Here is an 18,328-nt window from a genome sequence, read left to right as displayed (position 1 = left end):
GCCCGTAAGGCAAGCCTATGTGCTGGCACTCAGCGTCCTTATCTGGCATGTATTCAGAGCAATCCTGATGATCTCAACTCACTGGGAACAGACATCAGTTAAAGCTAGGCTAGTGCCTAACTTCTCTTAAAACCTGGACAAACTGAAAAACTGAACCAGATTTCATTAATTACAAATTTATTGCTTATTCTTCCCCAAATGAGTTTTCCTGAACATAATGGAAATGGCCATTTCAACAAAACAAAGTGCTGAAAGGATAGCAGTTAATGTACATGCCACACACACATCTGTTTGAGGGTTACTGTCTTCATTCACTTATGTATCAACTGGATTATACTGTAAGTCTAATAATGTTCACCAAAGAGACATTTATAAAAGGGAAAATAAAAATCAAGAACAACCAAAATTTCTAGCAGTGGAGGAACATTAAACAGAGTATGGAAGATTTGTAGTTTGGAAGACTATGCACTTATTAAAAGGAGAGACATGTCATGACACAAAAGATGTTCATGATAATTTTATATGAAACAGCAAGTTATAAAATAGTATGATCAAGTTTCTGTAAACACAAAAATATACATCTATAGAATAAAACAAAAGGGGTCAAAAGAATGCTGTTTCTGCAGAATGACAGAGATTTGTTTTATTTTGCATTTGTATTTCCAGAAATTTCTACAGTGAAACATAACTTCTGTAATAAGCACACGTTAAAGCAAATATGCCTCACCACAGGCTAAATGCTTTAACAAAAATTACGTAAAATTTGAAAACCACACGATAGGTTTCTAAGAACCAGCCAGGGGCTGGTCTATTTAGCACTTGGTGCCTCTGTAATTTTTGTCTTGGGTACATGCATTTAAAAAGCGCCCCAATCTGGAGTGGGAGGTGGGGAGCTGCTGAGGCTCACATACTCTTTGGGCCGCGCTATCACTAGGAAATCTGGAGAAGATCCCTGACTGCAAGAAGCCCCATCATTATATTAGAGGGAAGTCAGAGACATTTTACCTTGGCTTTCCTGTAGGCAGATCATACCACTTCAAGTTCTACCACAAAGATACAGCTATTCGATCCCTAGGAAATCCAAGTGGGGGCTCTGGTTTGCTGTTAGAACTCCTAGTCACTGACCCTGATTCCTTGTCTCAGGAGTAAAGCTGCCTCCGATTCTCATAGGGAACACGTCTCCTCAATTTGTATTCTAAGCCAGCTACTGCCTGCAGGCCCTGGTCAAATTAACTTGTCCCTCATGAGATAGCCTCACCCTGGGCATATCCTCCTGGTGGAACGCAATTTGTACAAGACAAATGCAAATCTATTTACGCATCTCCAATTCAATAAAAACTGGAAGACTTACTATGGGTTAATTCAATTAAGAATTTTTCACACTGGACAACAGTAAAGCCTTGATATATAAAAGCTGCACAGCCTGGAACTGATAAAGCTTGCAATCTATCTTGTTGAGTAATCATGGAAAGGAGAATTTTGTTTACACCTAACTTGAGAAATAAAGTTCCTAAAATGCACTTAAACAAATATTTAACCTAACCAAACGTGTACACTTTCTTACTATTTCAGCTTTCCAAAACACTGTACTACTAAAATTGGTTTAAAAAATAAAAGCATACTTACCTTGGGCTTTCTGTAGTATTATTTGACTGAAACTATGTAGAGTTTAAGGCAAAAATTCAACCCAGGTTTGGCCAATATAACAACAATTAAACAGTATAAACCTTGGGGTGGGGGGAAATGAGGTAAAGGGGAGAGAGGAGGAAGACTTTGAAGCTCATTAGCCTCAGCACTACAGAAATTATGAAGACACCTGATTTTATCAATGATTTACTGAGAATTCCTGAAAAGCCTAACAAAGTTATTACTCAAACAATCATTTTGCTTGTCAATGTGGCAGTTTGGAAATGGAGAGAATGGGGTTAAAGTGACGACAAATCCATTTGGCCAGCACGTGGCTCTGGAGCACTTGCATCAGAAACTGCCGTGGGCACAGGCTCAGACCACGGTGGCCCAGGCCCCTAAGCAGCATGGTGGTCAGGAAGAGGGTCAGGGAATTTTTGTTGAAGTATTTAGCCTGCAGAGGCAGCAATGAGGAGAACTCAGCGGTTCACAGGTCCAGGCCTCCCAGACCCGGGAGGCAGCTAGAAGACTCCGGGGCACAACACACACCTTAGGAGCTGCAAGTGGATTCATAGGGTTGGGACCCAAGGTCCACATGGGAAGTGACCACTGAAGATACAGGTTGATCCAGATCAGGAAGGGCCTCGTGGCCCCTGCTAACAAATTTTAATTCTCCAAAGGCAGTAACTTTACCCAAACATCAAACACCTCCATTCTACCTTCAATTGCTCCCATAACTAAGTGCCACCTAACCTGTTTTTTAAAAAGAGGATTCAATATATTTGCAAAAGACCTATCTGATAAAGGACTGTTATCTAAAATATGCAAAGAACTCTTACAACTCAACAATGAGACAACAGCCTGATTAAAAAAGGGGCCAAAAACCTTAACAGGTACCTTAGCACAGAAGACACACAGATGGCAAGTGTGCATAGGAAAAGATGCTCCATACCACATGTCCTCAGGGCACTGCAAAGTAAAATGACAATGTGACACCATTACACACCTATCAGAATGGCCAAAACCCACAACAATGACAATAGCAAACGCTGGGAAAGACGTGAATTAACAGGAACTCTCATTTGTTAGTGATGGGAATGCAAAATGGTACGCCATTCTAAAAGACAGGCAGTTTCTTACAAAACTAAACACACTCTTACCTTACAAAGCACACTGCTTGGTATTTACCCAAAGGAGTTGAAAAGGTGTATCCATACAACAACCCGCACAGAGATGTTTATGGCAGTTTTATTCATATTTGCCAAAACTTGGAAGCAATCAAGATGACTCCTTCAAGCAAGTGAATGGATACATGTACTGGAACATTCAAATAATGGAATATTAGTCAGTGCTAAAAAGAAATGAGCCACAAAGACACGGAGGAATCTTAAATGCATATTACTGAGAGAGAGAAGCCAACCTGAGAAAGTTACATACCGTGTGATTCAGAATGTATGACATCTGGAAAAGGCAAAACTATGGAGACAGTGAAAACATGAGTGGTTACAACGGGTTGGAGGGGAGGGAGAAATGAAGAGGCACAGCACAGGGAGATGTTAGGGCCATGAAAGGACTCTGTGTCGTCCCATGATGGTGGACACATACATTATACATCTGTCCAAATCCACAGACTGTCCGTAAAAGGACTGTTATCCAAAATACGCAAAGGGAAGGGCACAGGCAATCTCTCAAACTTGATGGTAGATACAGGAGTGAACCCTCATGTGAACTGTGGACTTCGGGCAATCATGATGTCACTGTAGGTTCATCAAGTGTAACAAGAGAACCACTCTGGGGGGTGGGATATGTTGATATGGGGGAGGCTGGGCCTGTGTGGGTGAGGGGAACACATAGGAATTCTACCTTCTACTCAATTTAACTGTGAGCCTAAAGCTCCTCTAAAAAATAAAGTCTAGTAAAAAAAAAGAAGACTCATTGGACTTGCTTCTTAGTTCTACCTAGGGCCTACTTTGTTTGGTTTTGTTAAAATCAAATGATGAGCAAATGGAGGTGCCAGACACCCCAACAACAAGAGAGACTTTCTCCTGCACATAATCAACAGTAACATAATTGAAAGAAAATAAGTTCCTCAACACATGATTCTGTGTTACTTAAGGCCCTTTAATCTTGAGTACTACCTTCAATCATCTTCCACTTTTTGGGGAAGACAACCCAGGGCAACTGGAATTTGGACAAGTATAAAAAAGCTATGTGACATAAGAAATCAGCTAACAACATGCCTTCAAATCAGTCAGACAAATACGGTGTCATCCTTAAATGTAAAATCATCTAGAGTTTCTCCTTACTCAACCTACTCAATTTTTTCAAAGGATAAGGGATATTCCACAGAGTTCTTTGCCTTTCCCTCCACCCCGACACCTTAGTGGTCTTCTTGGTTTCAGAGGCTCAGCAATTTCCCCTTCTTTCCTTCTAGGCAGGATGAAACCAGGTTCATGACATTGGTCTTTTTTTTCCAGTTTGAAATTAGTAGTAAAAATACAAAAGTAAAAAAAAGTTGGGGGGTGGGGGGAGAGGTTGCTAGAATATATGCAAACCAAACAATGGTTACTGCTTGGATGGGAACTGGGATGAGGGAGTTGAAGGAACTGTCAAGGAAGCACTTAGGTTTATTCAATGTGGTTTGAATTTCAATAAGAAAAAAATTTGTACAATTCTTTTATTTGACAAATATGTGAGTGTCTGCTATGTGCCAAATAAATTTTAAAAGAACGAAGAAAAAAGGCATTATTTATAGATACCAGTACCAGGTACAAATGAAGTCAACTGCCAAACTTACATTAAAGTAAGTCTATCTCACTCTACAGCGAATTAAACAGCTAAGGAAGATACTTTTTTCCAAATACCATTCCAAATATTATTTAGTAAACACTGCAAGTCAGAATACAAATCAAGAACTTTGGCAGCCTTTTTTGACAATTACATTTTCAACCATGCATGAAGCACATCCAAGAGTAGGAAGTGTTAAGTCCTCACCAGATGGTCCTCCCCCATCACTGGACTTTCAAATCCAGTTGTACAAATATCTTCTCTTTGAATGATACTTAAGAAAGCAAAACAGCAAGCCAGAAACTGGAAGGAAATATTCACAGTTCATGTCTACAACAAAAGATTTGTATCCAGAATACATAAACAACTTTTACAACTCAATAAAATACTTTTAAAATGTTCAAGAGACTTGAACAGACATTTCATAAAAGAAGATGTAAGAACGGCCAACATGTAAACAAAAAGACGCTCAGCAACATTACTTACCAGGGAAATGCAAATAATAACCAAAATAAGGTAAGATTACATACCCACAAGATGACTAAAATTAAAAAGGCATCATCAAATACTGGTGAGGATGTGGAGCAATGAAATCTCACGCATTGTAAAGAAAAAGGGAAAAGGGGATAAATACTTAGAACACAGCTTGTTAGTTTTTCATGAAGTTGCAGACATGCTTCCCATATAAATCCAGCAATTCCACATCTATGTGTCTGCCAGAGAAATGAAAACATACATACCCACACAAAATCCTCAACAGTATTTTTCATGGTAGTCGACTATACTAGCCAAAGATTGGAAACATCCAAAACACCCACTGATTGATGATGAATAAACAAATGGTGAACTCATCACACAGTCGAATACCACCCAGCAAACAACCCACTTACACAGATACACAGACTCTGCTTTAAAACACCAGGCAGAGCAAAAGAAGCCAGACACAAGAGTGTATGCTACACGGTTCTCCAGGTGAGATTCCAGAGCTGGCAGAGGCAGGTCACTGCTGCATCTGGTCCCGGTGGGGAGGACTGCTTGCAAAGGGGCAAGAAGGAACCTTTGTGGGAAGAAGGGTATAGGCCTTCTCTAAAGCTTGATGGTGGCAGTAGATCAAGGGGTATAGACATTTGTCCAAACTCATTACACTGTATTCATTTACTTTATGTAAATAAACTAGACCTCAGTACAGTTGATTTAAATCAAAAGCAATGGCATGTAAGTTGGGTCAGGGAGAATAGCATTAAAGTGTTTAAAGATTCTTGCACTGTCCAGAAAGAAGGTACATATACTACTCCCGCTCTCCACTTCACAGGGCCTGGGACCAAATGGGAAGGGTTGGCCTCTGATGGAAGGTGAAAGCGAGCAAATCACGAGGCCAGATGCAGCCCCCAGGCCCCAGACCAAGGGCAAAGTGCCCGCTTGTGCTAAGGTAGCTCAGGCCCTGCCACAGCTGAGGCCACAGGGCCACACCAAAGGGCTCCTTTCCTGCCTCCAGAACACACCCTGGCATTGCATTTATGCCACATGGGTGGGGACATGGCCAGGATGGACTGGACCTACTCCTCCAGGCACCCATGAAGAAAACCACCCAATGCCAGCAGAGCATCTGGTGTTCAGATACAGCCGGAAGCTGAGATTTAGAATCCAGGTTTCTCGAAAGCCGGGTTGCTTTTTTGCCTGTCTGGATGGCCCCACCTCTCTGCCTGGTGTAACTTACATCCCAGGGGAGATTTCTAACATATCCATGCCCAGGTCTCCAGCTGAGATTCTTCTGTGAACTGCGTGCGCACTGACATTAGGGGTTGCTAAAGCTCTCTGGTGACCTCCATGTGCACCCAAGGATCAAGGACCACTGTTGGGGCGGAGCCCTTCAACTTTAACATGCCCAGGAAATACTAGGGGCTGTTTTTCTGAATTATGGGCGGCACTAGTTATTCATCTATCCGTTCAATAAATATTTGAGAACCTGCTATATACTGGGGATCATCTAAACTGGGAAGACAAAAGTGAACAAAACACTCAAGAATCCTGGTCCTCACGGGCTCAGCATCTAGCGGGAGATGAGTAAGAGAAAAGGTAAGCTGGGCACTACACTAGCTAATGATACACTAGCTAATGAAGCTGGGGAGGAGAGGCGAAGAGTAGGTGTCTAGGCTGCACGCTCACAGGGGGTGGCCACAGAGAGCTTCCCTGTGCTGGTGCCATTTCAGCCCAGACCTGAAGGAACACACGGGAACTTGGGCTCCGAGCACAGCAGGCAGAGGAAACCAGGCAGAGGCCCTCAGGCAGGAGGAGAACCGAGTCTCCTGTGAGCAGCTGGGATGACACAACATGGGAACCTGGCAACGACTCTGTGTTCCTGAGATGGGGATCCATAGTGGGACTGTAAGCAGATGTGTGACTTCATCACTGTGACTACTTTGCTGAAAATGGACCATAGTCGGGGCAAAGGCAAGAGCAGAGACGTGGGTTAGGAAGGCTAGGCTGACAGGATTAGTGGACAGGTACTCATATTTTGAAAGTGAAGCTGATAAACTTTACTGAGGAATCTGAGGTGTGATGTAAGAGATGACTCCAGGATGGCTCCCAGGTGTCTGGCCTGAATGAACATTTGGAAGGATGAAGTCCTGATTTACAGAGCTGGAACAGGGCTGCAAGAAATCACAGTTTAACTTTGAGCATACTGAGACACCAGTTCAACCAGAGGTTGTCAAATGCGGTCTGGAGGCCCCTGGAAATCTCAGACTCTTTTGGAGTTCTGCGAAATCGAAATTATCTGTATGATACTGAGAGGTCACTTTTCCTTTGCACTCTAACGCGCCCTGAAGCATACACAGTGTTTTCCAGAGGCTACACGACATGTGCTGACAGTAACATTTTGACAATGGAATATGGGCACGCATATTTTTAGATGTTTTAATTTTTAATATGGTAATTATCAACAGATATAATTCACATAAACAAAATCTCTGTGTCCTCAGTAATTGAAGAGTGTCAGGCAGTTCTGAGACCAAGAAGTCTGAGCAGCATTGTGTTGGACAGCCTAAGGGAGACGTCTAGGAGACAGCTGATGATGTCAGTGTGGAGTTCAGGGAGGAAGCTGGGCCTGGAGATGTGGTCTGGGAAGCATCTTCATACAAGTGAGTCATGGGTGAAATCACCAACAGAGGAAGAGCAGAAAGAAAGGGGATCTGGCAGAGTCTGAAGGCACATTTAGGCCTTAGGGACAAGAACCAGCATGAGACTGAGAAGGAACAGTCAGGTGTGGGGAGCCAAGAGAGCATGGCATCCTGGAAGCCAGGCAAAGCATGTTTCCAGGAGAGAGGGGACACCATGCCAGGTGTGCAGCAGGTCTGGCTGGAGGATGGCCAGGAATTGAACAGCTGGCACTGGATTCAAGAGAGGATGGGGAGGAAAGAAGTCCAGACAACACAGGAGTTTTGAGGGAAAGAGAGAAATGGAACAGTAGTTAAGGGTCAATGGGGCCCAAAAGGCTTTTATTTTTTAACATAAAAAAAATGACACCAGTTTTGCAAGCTGTTGGGAATGAATAGGAAAAGAAAAATACTAAAGCAGGGAAACAAGGAGAGACGAGATTCCAAAACAACATCCTCCAAAAATGAATGTCTCGTGCCCAAGCAGGTGGGGTGTGCTCTGGCCGAGGGCACAGACCCTGCTGCCACAACACCAGGCTGCAGAGCAAACGCGGTTCAGGTGGGAGCTTGTGAAGTTCTGCCTGGATTTTTAGCGAAATAGACAGCAGTTGAGAATGAGGATGGAGGTGGTGGTGGTGTAAGGCATGAAAAACATCAGAGAGCTGTGGAGCCAGTGGCTAGACATACATGTATTAGCAGCATTAAATGCCTGATTGTGATCATGAATTGAAATACAACAGTTACACAGGGTTGCGTGTTTTTCTCCAGCCGTGTTTATTTGCAAAGGAACAGACAAGTAGGCAAAAAGTTGGACTTCACCGGTGTGTTTTAGCCAAGAATTAGAACGAAAGCACCACAGGACAATAAGAGCGAGCCAGGAGCTACCATCTGCAAGGAGGAATCGGAGCTTGGGGAGCATAAAGTGGCAAAGGGAGGGGGAGCGGCTGACATGATCTGATCAAAGTAGATTCAAAGCCGAGTGGTTTCTTTTTTGCGGGGGTCGGGGTGTCTGGAAGTATCAGTGAGGAGCAAGAGGGACACCTACCTCACCCTCCAGACCTTGGCAGACGAGAAGTGTAGGAAAGACAACAGCAGCACTGTGAGTGACCCGGGAGAAAGCCGAGTTTGTTAAAGGGAGATGTAAAGAAACCGCCCCTAAGAGGCTGTTGAGAATGAGCTCCAGAAGACACAGGAAAAGTTGAGGAGCAGGGGATGGTGTCAAAAAAGAGACTGCAAAGAGCTCCTCAGAGATGAGCCTGAAATACGAGGGATCACCTGGAGCTCTGGGCTTGTGGGAAGAGCCCAGGGATGGGGCATGCCACTGGTCGTGGGGTTCCCAGGCATGAGAGTGGGAAGGCTGCAATGGATGAGGGCAGAGCGCTGGACTCCACAGTGCAGAGTTCTAGGTGCCCACTTGACTTCTGGCAGCACAGGGTGCTTGAAGGGCAGCTTAACTCAGAGTGTAGAGGCCATGGAGCCTCCTTTGAATGGTGGCCTAGAGAGAAGAGTCAACTTACTCCAAGTGCAGGGACTCCCTCCTGACTACTCTTGAAAATTTTACAGTTTCTCTATTGTACACAATGGATTTTTAAAATCATTGGGTAGTAATAATGAAGGTAAAGAAAATTAAACCTAGCTTTTGAAATCTTGTATCTGAATGACAATACCAATTACACAAACTTTAAGCTTTTACTTAGAAATGTACGAAATATCTGAAGACTCATATCATAGTATCAGAATGAAACTGCTGTTGAAAATACTTTCTATTTGACTCTGAGGAGAGAGCCAGAGCCGTCACTGTGTGTAAGCAGCAGGTTCAGGAGATTACTCTGAAAAACTCCTGTAGGACTTAGGGAATGTGTGTAAAATTGCTAAATAGAATGCTTCAATGAGTGTCACATTTTTGAATTTTGAAGGAAAATGTACCCACAAAAGAGTGGACAGACTTCCTACAGGCATGCACTTTCAGGGAACCACCCACCAAATCCCTGGGGTTCCTTCAGGAACCACCAGGTAGACTGGTCAGACGAAGCTTTGGGAAGGGAGAGCCTGAGGTCAGTGTGTTTAACACTAAAGCTTTTGGACATCCCACTCAGATACGCACATCCCACGTGAAAGGAGAAATTGGGATTTCATGGAGTCTTTGCTTTGTTCTTTGTGAGTGCAGCAGTGAATTCCCTGACAGCGCTCCGTGTACTCGGTGTGGCTCAGACATCAACCTAGCCTCTGTCGCCGCATGCAACAGGTCTGTCTGATGAAAACCACAGCAGAGGCATAACCAAGACGATGTTAAGGAGACCCCTTTCAACTAGCATTTGCCAAAAGTCCCTGGCAAATCACCTGGGACTTGTTTAATAGACTGTTCACCTAGCCTCTCCCCTGAGAGTCCCGATTCCTACGTACGGTTTGGAACCGTGACGTCTAACAGATTAGTAAATTTGGGAAGTGTTACCTAGGATGATGACAAAACCAAGCAATACCCCTTTTTTGGCTTAAAATAACTTCAGCCAGTTTTCTGTCCCTTTCAACTAAGTCTTTCTTGATATAGTGGGGTCTCTGGACACCTGCAACTTTTCCACAATTATCACATTTACCAATTTTTCACGGTTCTAAAGACATTAAATTCAACTTTCACTTTGAGGCAGAGCTGAGACCTGCTAAGAATGAGCTTTTCATGACTTAACTGACTGACTAGCCACCAAAATCCATAAATAAATTAACATTTTCCAGTCGTATGATTAGACTTCCTTATATTCCTTAATGCTAGGACAACCTTAAGCAACTTCTACCATTGAAATGTTTGTCTCTGGCCTCCTTTTGAAGGTCACACTGTTCTGTGTTTCTTGTCTTCTCGTGCTTAGAAATCGAACAGGTTAAGGAGCCTGGGCTACTTGCCCAGAACAATGTTAACAACAGTTATTAGCTCTAAGAACTAAAAGGAAAATAAAATGGTTTTCATTCATAATATGTTAATGAGGCTAAATCCAGAACGAGACCGTGTGCCACAAAGGTAAGACAAATCACTTGAGTGATCTGCGTTAGTTTAAATTACAGTTCCAGGGACTTGTGTATTGTCATTAAAGCTTACACTCATCACATTTGTAAGCAATGTTTAAAGGTGTTCCCGGGATTTACAATAATTCATTAATTTTAAGCCTTCTCTTTGCAAACGTTCCTGAGAATTCCTATAAATATGTAGACATAAAAAACTACAATTACCAACTTCACAACACCACAGACTTCTTAGTCTGTGCTTCCTTATAAGCTGTGGATACCCGTTCTTATACTACAAATATTGGAGGTGGCAGCATTTCCTTAAAAAATTTTACTCTGACATTAGAGTTCATAAGAGACACTAATTGAGCTTTTTTTTTTTTTTTTTTTTTTTGAGACGGAGTCTCACTCTGTTGCCCAGGCTGGAGTGCAGTGGTGTGATCTCGGCTCACTGCAACCTCCGCCCCTCAGGTTCAAGTGATTCTCCTGCCTCAGCCTCCTGGCACCACACCTGACTAATTTTGTATTTTTAGTAGAGATGGGGTTTCACCAGGTTGGTCAGGCTAATTTAGCTTTTATGAATGGAATTGTATGCACTTTTAAAAATTAAATGAAAAGAAAACGCACATACTTTCAGTAAAACAAGAATTACAGTTATTCAAATAAGGTGACAATCACATCAATTTTATTTTATAACAAATAGAATCATGTCCCAGTTCCAAAACAAAATAAATAGTAATGTTAATATAGAGATTTACTCATGGTCTTTTTTGTTAAAGAGTCTTAAAATGTTTCTTTGGACAATTTAAAAATTTTCAATGTTTTTTTTACTCCCATACAACCTAGCCCCCCTGCCAAATAAAAATTAAGCATATTTTCTCCTATATCTTGTGTATAGGTTATATAATAGGACCTATTATCTTTAAGATATGAGATGAAACCCTACCTATGATTGTAGTGAGCATCCTACTTTATGCCTCTTATCTCCTTTAAATTCAAAATAAGTATTTCAAAAATAAAGTTAATATAGGTTTATAAGTAGGACTTGCTCACTCCTGAAAGTACGTTTAAGTAAATCTCCAAACACATTTCAAATACTCTCAGAGAGTCTGTTTTATACTACCAAGTATCTTATCCACATTTCTTCAAAATAAACAAAAAAATCCTCACAAAATATCTATGAGAAACAAGAAGATAAAATATAAAATCTTAATTTTTACGTATAAAATAAGGAAGCTGGTGAATAGCAATGCTAGAAATAAAATGCTAGATCTCCTAATCCCCTTCCCAAGTTTCATCCAGAAAGATAACAGTTAAAAAAAAAAGTAAATAAAAGCTTAAAAAAATCCCAAAGTTATTTCAAAAAGAAAAGCGGCTGCATCTTCTTCTGCAGGTTAGAGGTAGTAAAGGCGGTTTGACAGTGACAGATTTGGCTCTCTGTGAATACTCTGGCCAACAAGAAAAGCCAGCTTGTGGGCGTACTGGCAAGGAGCAGGAACACGAATGACACCCTTTAGTGGAAGGAAAAAAAGGTTCTATTACTCTAGATTTAGCCTCTTTCAATTGCAAATCTCAGTATTAACCCTAAAAGCCTTTTAAACCACAGCTATTTTATTTTGAAAAGTGAATGTCCTTTATTTGCTAAACATCAACAAGTAGAAGCACTTACTGGCCAGTTGTAATAGATGTGGCACAGCTTGTAGGTCAAGCGCTGTATGTGGTCTGGCTTCAAGCCGCTGTTGTCATAGATGACATTGTAATGTGTGGGAGAAACACTACCACTTCTCACAGCCTGGCTCACGATAAAAAAATCATACCTGGAATTACAGAAAACACATGGATGTGCTGGAAACTAAAATTAGGATGATTCCAGTTTCTTACAGTGCAAAGCTCTGTACCACTCTTCACTGTAAGTTCCTACAGTAACCTCATCTCTTCTCACACTGTAACGTGCTTCCTTCAAGTCCAGGAGCCTGTTATTCATGAACCATTTGGGACTGCTTATGTGTGAAAGATGTTTATCATAAAGATTATGATTTTGATTTTGAATATCTGTCATGATGCCTCCCAGCAGAACCAAGCATTTGTTATGGGCGCTAAAAACTATGGCATACTTGGCTAGTTCCTGTTTTCCACCCCCACCCCCGAACCATGTGACTGAGCCTTCAGACTCTGGAAGCACGACCTGTGGGGGCAGCGAGTAGGTCGAGCTTCAGGGACTGTTACTCCCCAAACATGCTTTTACCACGGAACCTTTTCCCCTCTTGCTGTTCCCATTGTTATTTAACAAAAATATAATTCATTTTAATCCCCAGGAATTTAATGCAAATCTTTAAGTGGAAGGGAACATGAAAGAATATAAACTAGTATGGGAGCAAATGGAAGAACAAAAACCAGGTATAGCCATCCATTGGGAATTGGTTCCAGGACCTCCTGAGGATACCAAAATCCTCGGATGCCCAGGTCCCTAATATAAAATGTTGTCTTTCTATAACCTCCCATATACTTGAAAGTATCATCTTTAGATTATAATACCTAATACAATGCAAATGCTATGTAAATAGTTGTTTTACTGTATTGTTTAAGGAATAATGACAAGAAAAAGTCTGCACATGCTTAGTACAGACTTTTTTCCAAGTATTTTTGATCCGAGGTTGGTTGAATCTATGGTTGCAGGACCTACAGATAAAGAGAGCCGCCTGTAGTACAAATATGAAGGAATACACATTTTTTTTTTCATTTTCTTGGTACCAATAAAATATCAATCCAGAGATATTGTAATTTGACCCAATAAAGATTTAAGGAAATTAACCCTGAGATTTATTATGCCCATCAAAACTAGTAAAATTAGGAAAGCAGAACTGATCTACAACAGATGGTACAGCTACCTTTTCAAAGAATGAGGAGTTAAGAAATGTTAAATGACTTGTTCAGAAAGAACAGCGAAATCATGCCAGGGCTGGAATCCAAGCCTGGCTTCCCAGCTTAGGCACAAACCATTTGCAGTGCTGGTGATTACAGATGACTTTGGTGCTCATTAAGAGCGGGCTTCTCAGCTGCAACAAAAGCAAAAATTGACAAATGGGATCTAATTAAACTAAAGAGTTTCTGCACAGCAAGAGAAACTATCATCAGAGTGAACAGACAACCGGCAGAATGGGAGAAAATTTTTGCAATCTACCCATCTTACAAAAGTCTAATATCCAGAATCTACAAGGAACTTAAGCAAATTTACAAGAAAAAAAAACACATTAAAAAGTGGGCAAAGGGCAAGAACAGACACTTCTCAAAAGAAGAAATTTATGTGTCCAAGAAACATACACGAAAAAGCTCAATATCACTGATCATTAGAGAAATGCAAATCAAAACCACAATGAAATACCATCTCACACCAGTCAGAATAGCTATTATTAAAAAGTCAAGAAACAACAGATGGCAAGGCTGAGGAGAAATAGGAACACTTTTACACTGTTGGTGGGAATGTAAATTAGTTCAACCATTGTGGAAGACAGTGTGGTGATTCCTCAAAGATCTAGAACCAGAAATACCATTTGACCCAGCAATCCCATTACTGGGTATATACCCAAATAAATATAAATAATTCTGCTATAAAGATACATGCACATGTATGTTCATGCAGCACTATTCACAATAGCAAAGACATGGAATCAACTCAAATGCCCATTGATGAGAGACCAGATAAAGAAAATGTGGTATATATACACCGTGGAATACTATGCAGCCATATAAAGGAACAAGATCATGCTCTTTGCAGGGACATGGATGAAGCTGGAAGCCGTTATCCTCAGCAAACTAACGCAGGAACAGAAAACTTAACACCACATGTTCTCACTTATAAGCAGAAGTTGAACAATGAGAACACATGAACATGGAGGGGAATGACACACACACTGGGGCCTGTTGGGGGGTAAGGGAGAGGAAGAGCATCAGGATAAATAGCTAATGCATGAGCTAATGCATGTGGGGCTTAATACCTAGGTGATGGGTTGATAAGTGCAGTAAACCACCATGGCACGATGTAACAAACCTGCACGTCCTGCACGTGTGTCTCGGAACTTAAAATGAAACTAAAAAAAAAAAAAAGAGTGGGCTTCTCCAGGTGTCCGAATAGCATCAGCAGTTGCTACATTTTAATAATATCTAGTGAAAACTCATGACGTTTTCTATACTTCATAATTCAACTGGGATTTTACCCAATTTGTTTAAGTTACTGTCTTCAGGCCAATGTCACATCTGGGCTTTGGCATTAGGAGTAGTAGCAATGTTGGAAAGCATCGGGGGTCGTTTTGAATATGGTGAAAGAGAATCCTGCAGAAATGAATTTGCTATGTTAACATCTTAGCCTTCTTTTGTCTTTCTAGCCAATTTTTCCCCAATAGGTTAGAATCCTTCTAACCTATTAGAACCTTGTAACCTAAGCCAATGCCATAACATCTGTCTGAGAAAAAGACAGAAATCCAAGATAATGTATTTCAAAATAAAAATTTCTCTCCACTGTCAGATAACAGAGCAGACTAGATAAGACTAAACTCTGTATGCTATTATCATTTTCCACCTAAAGTCACTATAGTATTGCCTCATTTACCCAAGATTCACACAGGAGAAGTGTTCCACATGTCAACTTTGCACACAGGCTGAGACTTTATCCTCTTAAAGTCGCCTTCTTCACAAAGGTTCCAAAGCACCTACATAGAAAAACAGAAGTCCTCCCAACGATTCGCTGTCCTGAGTAGAGTGTCAACTTAGAATGACTGATGGGTTGCCATCACGAACATGCTCACTGCATTAACAACACCTCACACAAAAGGGTTTTTGAGGAACTCACTAAAAATGGAACAAGTTTCGGCTGGGCGTGGTGGCTCATGCCTGTAATCCCAGCACTTTAGGAGGCTGAGGCGAGCGGATCACTTGAGGCCAGGAGTTTGAGACCAGCCTGGCCATCGTGGTGAAACCTCGTCTCTACTAAAAACACAAAAATTAGCTCGGCATGGTGGTGCATGCCTGTAATTCCGGCTATTCAGGAGGCTACGGCATGAGAATTCCTTGAACGCAGGAGGCAGAGGTTACAGCGAGCCGAGATTGTGCTACTGCACTCCAGCCTGGGGAACACAGTGACTCTCTCCCAAAAAAGAAGCCAAGTTTCCTGACTTTCTCACGGAATCCTCCCGTGCTACTAAGGCCATTTCCCTGTGCCTGCCGGTGCCCGCTGTAAGCTCCGGCTGGCATTCTGCTTTTCTTGCGGTCGGTGAGTGCAGCTCGGCTCAGAAGCCACTTTTCTCATAAGCACCTCTGTCTCAGATAAAACTTCTTGACCTTTAGACAACTAAGTGTATTACAAATCTAAACACTTTTTACTAGAAAACAATCTGTGGATAGGTTATGTACGTAAAAAATATAAAAGCAATCTACAGAAGCAATGCTTAATCTCCCTATGTGTAGTTAATACCACAGAAAATAATCCTCTTTCCCCCAATGAAAAACTGTACTTGGAAACCTCTGTTCAGACACCAGGAAACCATGGGCTTTATTAATTATGTTTGACCAAATTAGTTGAAAAAATTAATGTTTATAAAAAGTATAAGAACAAAAGTAAAATGTATTAAAATTGGCAAAGCATAGGGGCCATGCTAAAGAAACCATCACCAAGGAGAGAACAACCTTCAGCTCATCACATGGAACTTACCATTCTGGTCTGGTAACCTCTACATCAATAACTGTTCCAGGAAGTGGATTCTGAAGTCTTCCTCCAGACTGAGCAAAAAATCTGGTGTTCACTCTTTTCTTCACCACAATTACCGTTAGTCTAGGGCTTAAAAACGATGATGAATGTAACTACATTTAGCCAGTCATATTTTCAGGGCACTCATTCATTCAGGTGTTCATACGCTCCATTTAAAAAGGAACACATCCCTCCTGGGGCGTATCATCTGTCCAGGTTGTGGAGAAGGATCAGGATCTTACTCTTGACAGGAGTAAAGACCATGGATAAACGGTGAGAGGGAAACCAAATGGCACATATGTCCTGTGACACACAGTCATGTAGATGGTTTATCCATAGACCAAACACATTACATACCAATCACACCAAAATGTTAATTCCAGCATGTCTTCAAAATTCACAATTTATAACAGTCTTCAGTGGGCATTTTCTACTGTGTAGAAAATATAATATTAACTCTAAAATCTTTGACAGGTAAGTGGATTTAAGTAGTGCTTTTCAAAATTACTGTTTCACAATCTATCAGGGGATACACACAGACACACACTCATACATACATACTACATATTCATATACCTTTTCCAGGAGGAGTAACTTCATTTTCATACTAGTGTTTCACTGGAGTCTCAAATGACATTTTGTGCAGACCCTAGGACAGCCCCACACTCCTTGGCCTACCACACATCGGATGCACCCATACTAGAGGCTGCCCTTTTTAGCCACCCATCCCCACCTGGATTCTTCAGGCAGCTCTCCTGTGTCAAGGTTCATCAGGCTTCTTGGCCTGGACACAGCCGTGCACTATCAGCTGTCCGTCCCGGCAGATCCCTGGCCCTTCTGCCCTCCCTCTGACCCTGCGGAGAGCAGCCCTGCACTTGCACTGTGTGGTCTGCTTGAGTACCTTTCACATCCTTTTCTACCCCCTCCTCCAGGCTCACTTCAAATCCTTCTGAAGCAGCCACACTTGTACACACAATCCACGTAGTTAATCCATGAATTAGAACAGGTAGCAATTAGAACAGCACTGCCAGGTAGTAAGCACTAGATAAACATGATTATTAGCACCTCCGTCTCCAACTACAACATTAGTTCCTTAAGAGGACAGATAACACTTGATTTCCAATGCTGGGAAGCAGAGGGTTTTATACAGTATGGACCTAGTAATGTCTGACTCGGCAATGTTGCTGATGTTTTTCACTGAAAATTGAATAGGGCAAGAAACTCAGTGAGAGTACTTGAGTAAGCAGAGGACATCTTCAGAAATGTCCCTATCTGCCTACGTAGACTACTGCTGCCCGGTGACTGCCCGCGCTAATAGCTCTGAATATAACAAAGCCACAATGAACGTGTTGAAAACGTGTGCAGCCCTCTGTTTCAAATGCCTCTGCCACTTACAGAGATTAAGTTCAGCATAGGGCCTTGTTAGAAAGTGATGACTATCTAGGACTTCATGACAGCATCTAAAACAAGTATCAGTCTTGGGAATGGAAGGACATAAGGTGGATAAAGTTAATCCTATAACATCATGAGAAACAATTTAGCAAATATAGTAACAAAAACAGGTCACAAATATGCTGGCATGACTTTCTGATTTGTTCTTGCATCAAACACTCTAAATCAGCTGCCCTGTGATACGTTGCTATAAAAGCTTAAAAGCAACATTTCAATTTGAAAGCAAACATTGTGGTTCTAATGATAACTATTAGACAAACATTGAAGTCCAAACTTTGCATTTTCTAAAAGTGAAGAATAATTTTCAGATATTTTACCCTTACGTACAACTTGAAGGTTTTTCCCAGAAGAACTATCTACCATGTATTGAATACTTACTGGATACTGTGTGAAGTGCATTACGTATATTTTCATTTACACCTTGCAATGCCTCAGTTAACTGTTCCCTTCTTCTACAAACGAAGCTAAAGCTGGGATTAACCAAACTCTGATTTTAAGACATATTGCTTTTTACCACTGATCCCTACTGCCACAGTTCACAGTGTGCAGTCTACTTCACGCAACAGCGCACTAA

The 18,328-nt window shown here is 41.6% G+C and overlaps 1 protein-coding gene across 18 annotated transcripts in view; it reads right to left on the bottom strand.

Moving 5' to 3' along the window:
• PIWIL1 (piwi like RNA-mediated gene silencing 1) overlaps nt 1-18,328 on the bottom strand; it is a 72,313-nt gene that overhangs the window by 26,838 nt on the left and 27,147 nt on the right. For 11 of the 18 annotated variants that reach the window (XM_031000827.3, XM_055357640.2, XM_055357631.1 and 8 more), the window contains 3 exons: nt 16,267-16,392; nt 12,232-12,379; nt 11,226-12,073 (listed from right to left, as the gene is read on the bottom strand). In XM_031000827.3, coding sequence (XP_030856687.1) covers nt 11,957-12,073; nt 12,232-12,379; nt 16,267-16,392 — 391 coding nt within the window. In that variant the 3' untranslated portion in view covers nt 11,226-11,956. Of the gene's footprint in view, nt 1-11,225; nt 12,074-12,231; nt 12,380-16,266; nt 16,393-18,328 lie in introns of those variants that run through there. The other 7 variants (XM_055357635.2, XM_055357634.2, XM_055357644.2 and 4 more) reach the window with 1 other exon arrangement.

This window comes from Gorilla gorilla, chromosome 10, assembly GCF_029281585.2.
Source record: "Gorilla gorilla gorilla isolate KB3781 chromosome 10, NHGRI_mGorGor1-v2.1_pri, whole genome shotgun sequence".
NCBI lineage: Eukaryota > Metazoa > Chordata > Mammalia > Primates > Hominidae > Gorilla > Gorilla gorilla.
The sequence above is the reverse complement of the archived record's forward strand: the minus strand, read 5'-3'. Positions and strand labels throughout refer to the sequence as shown.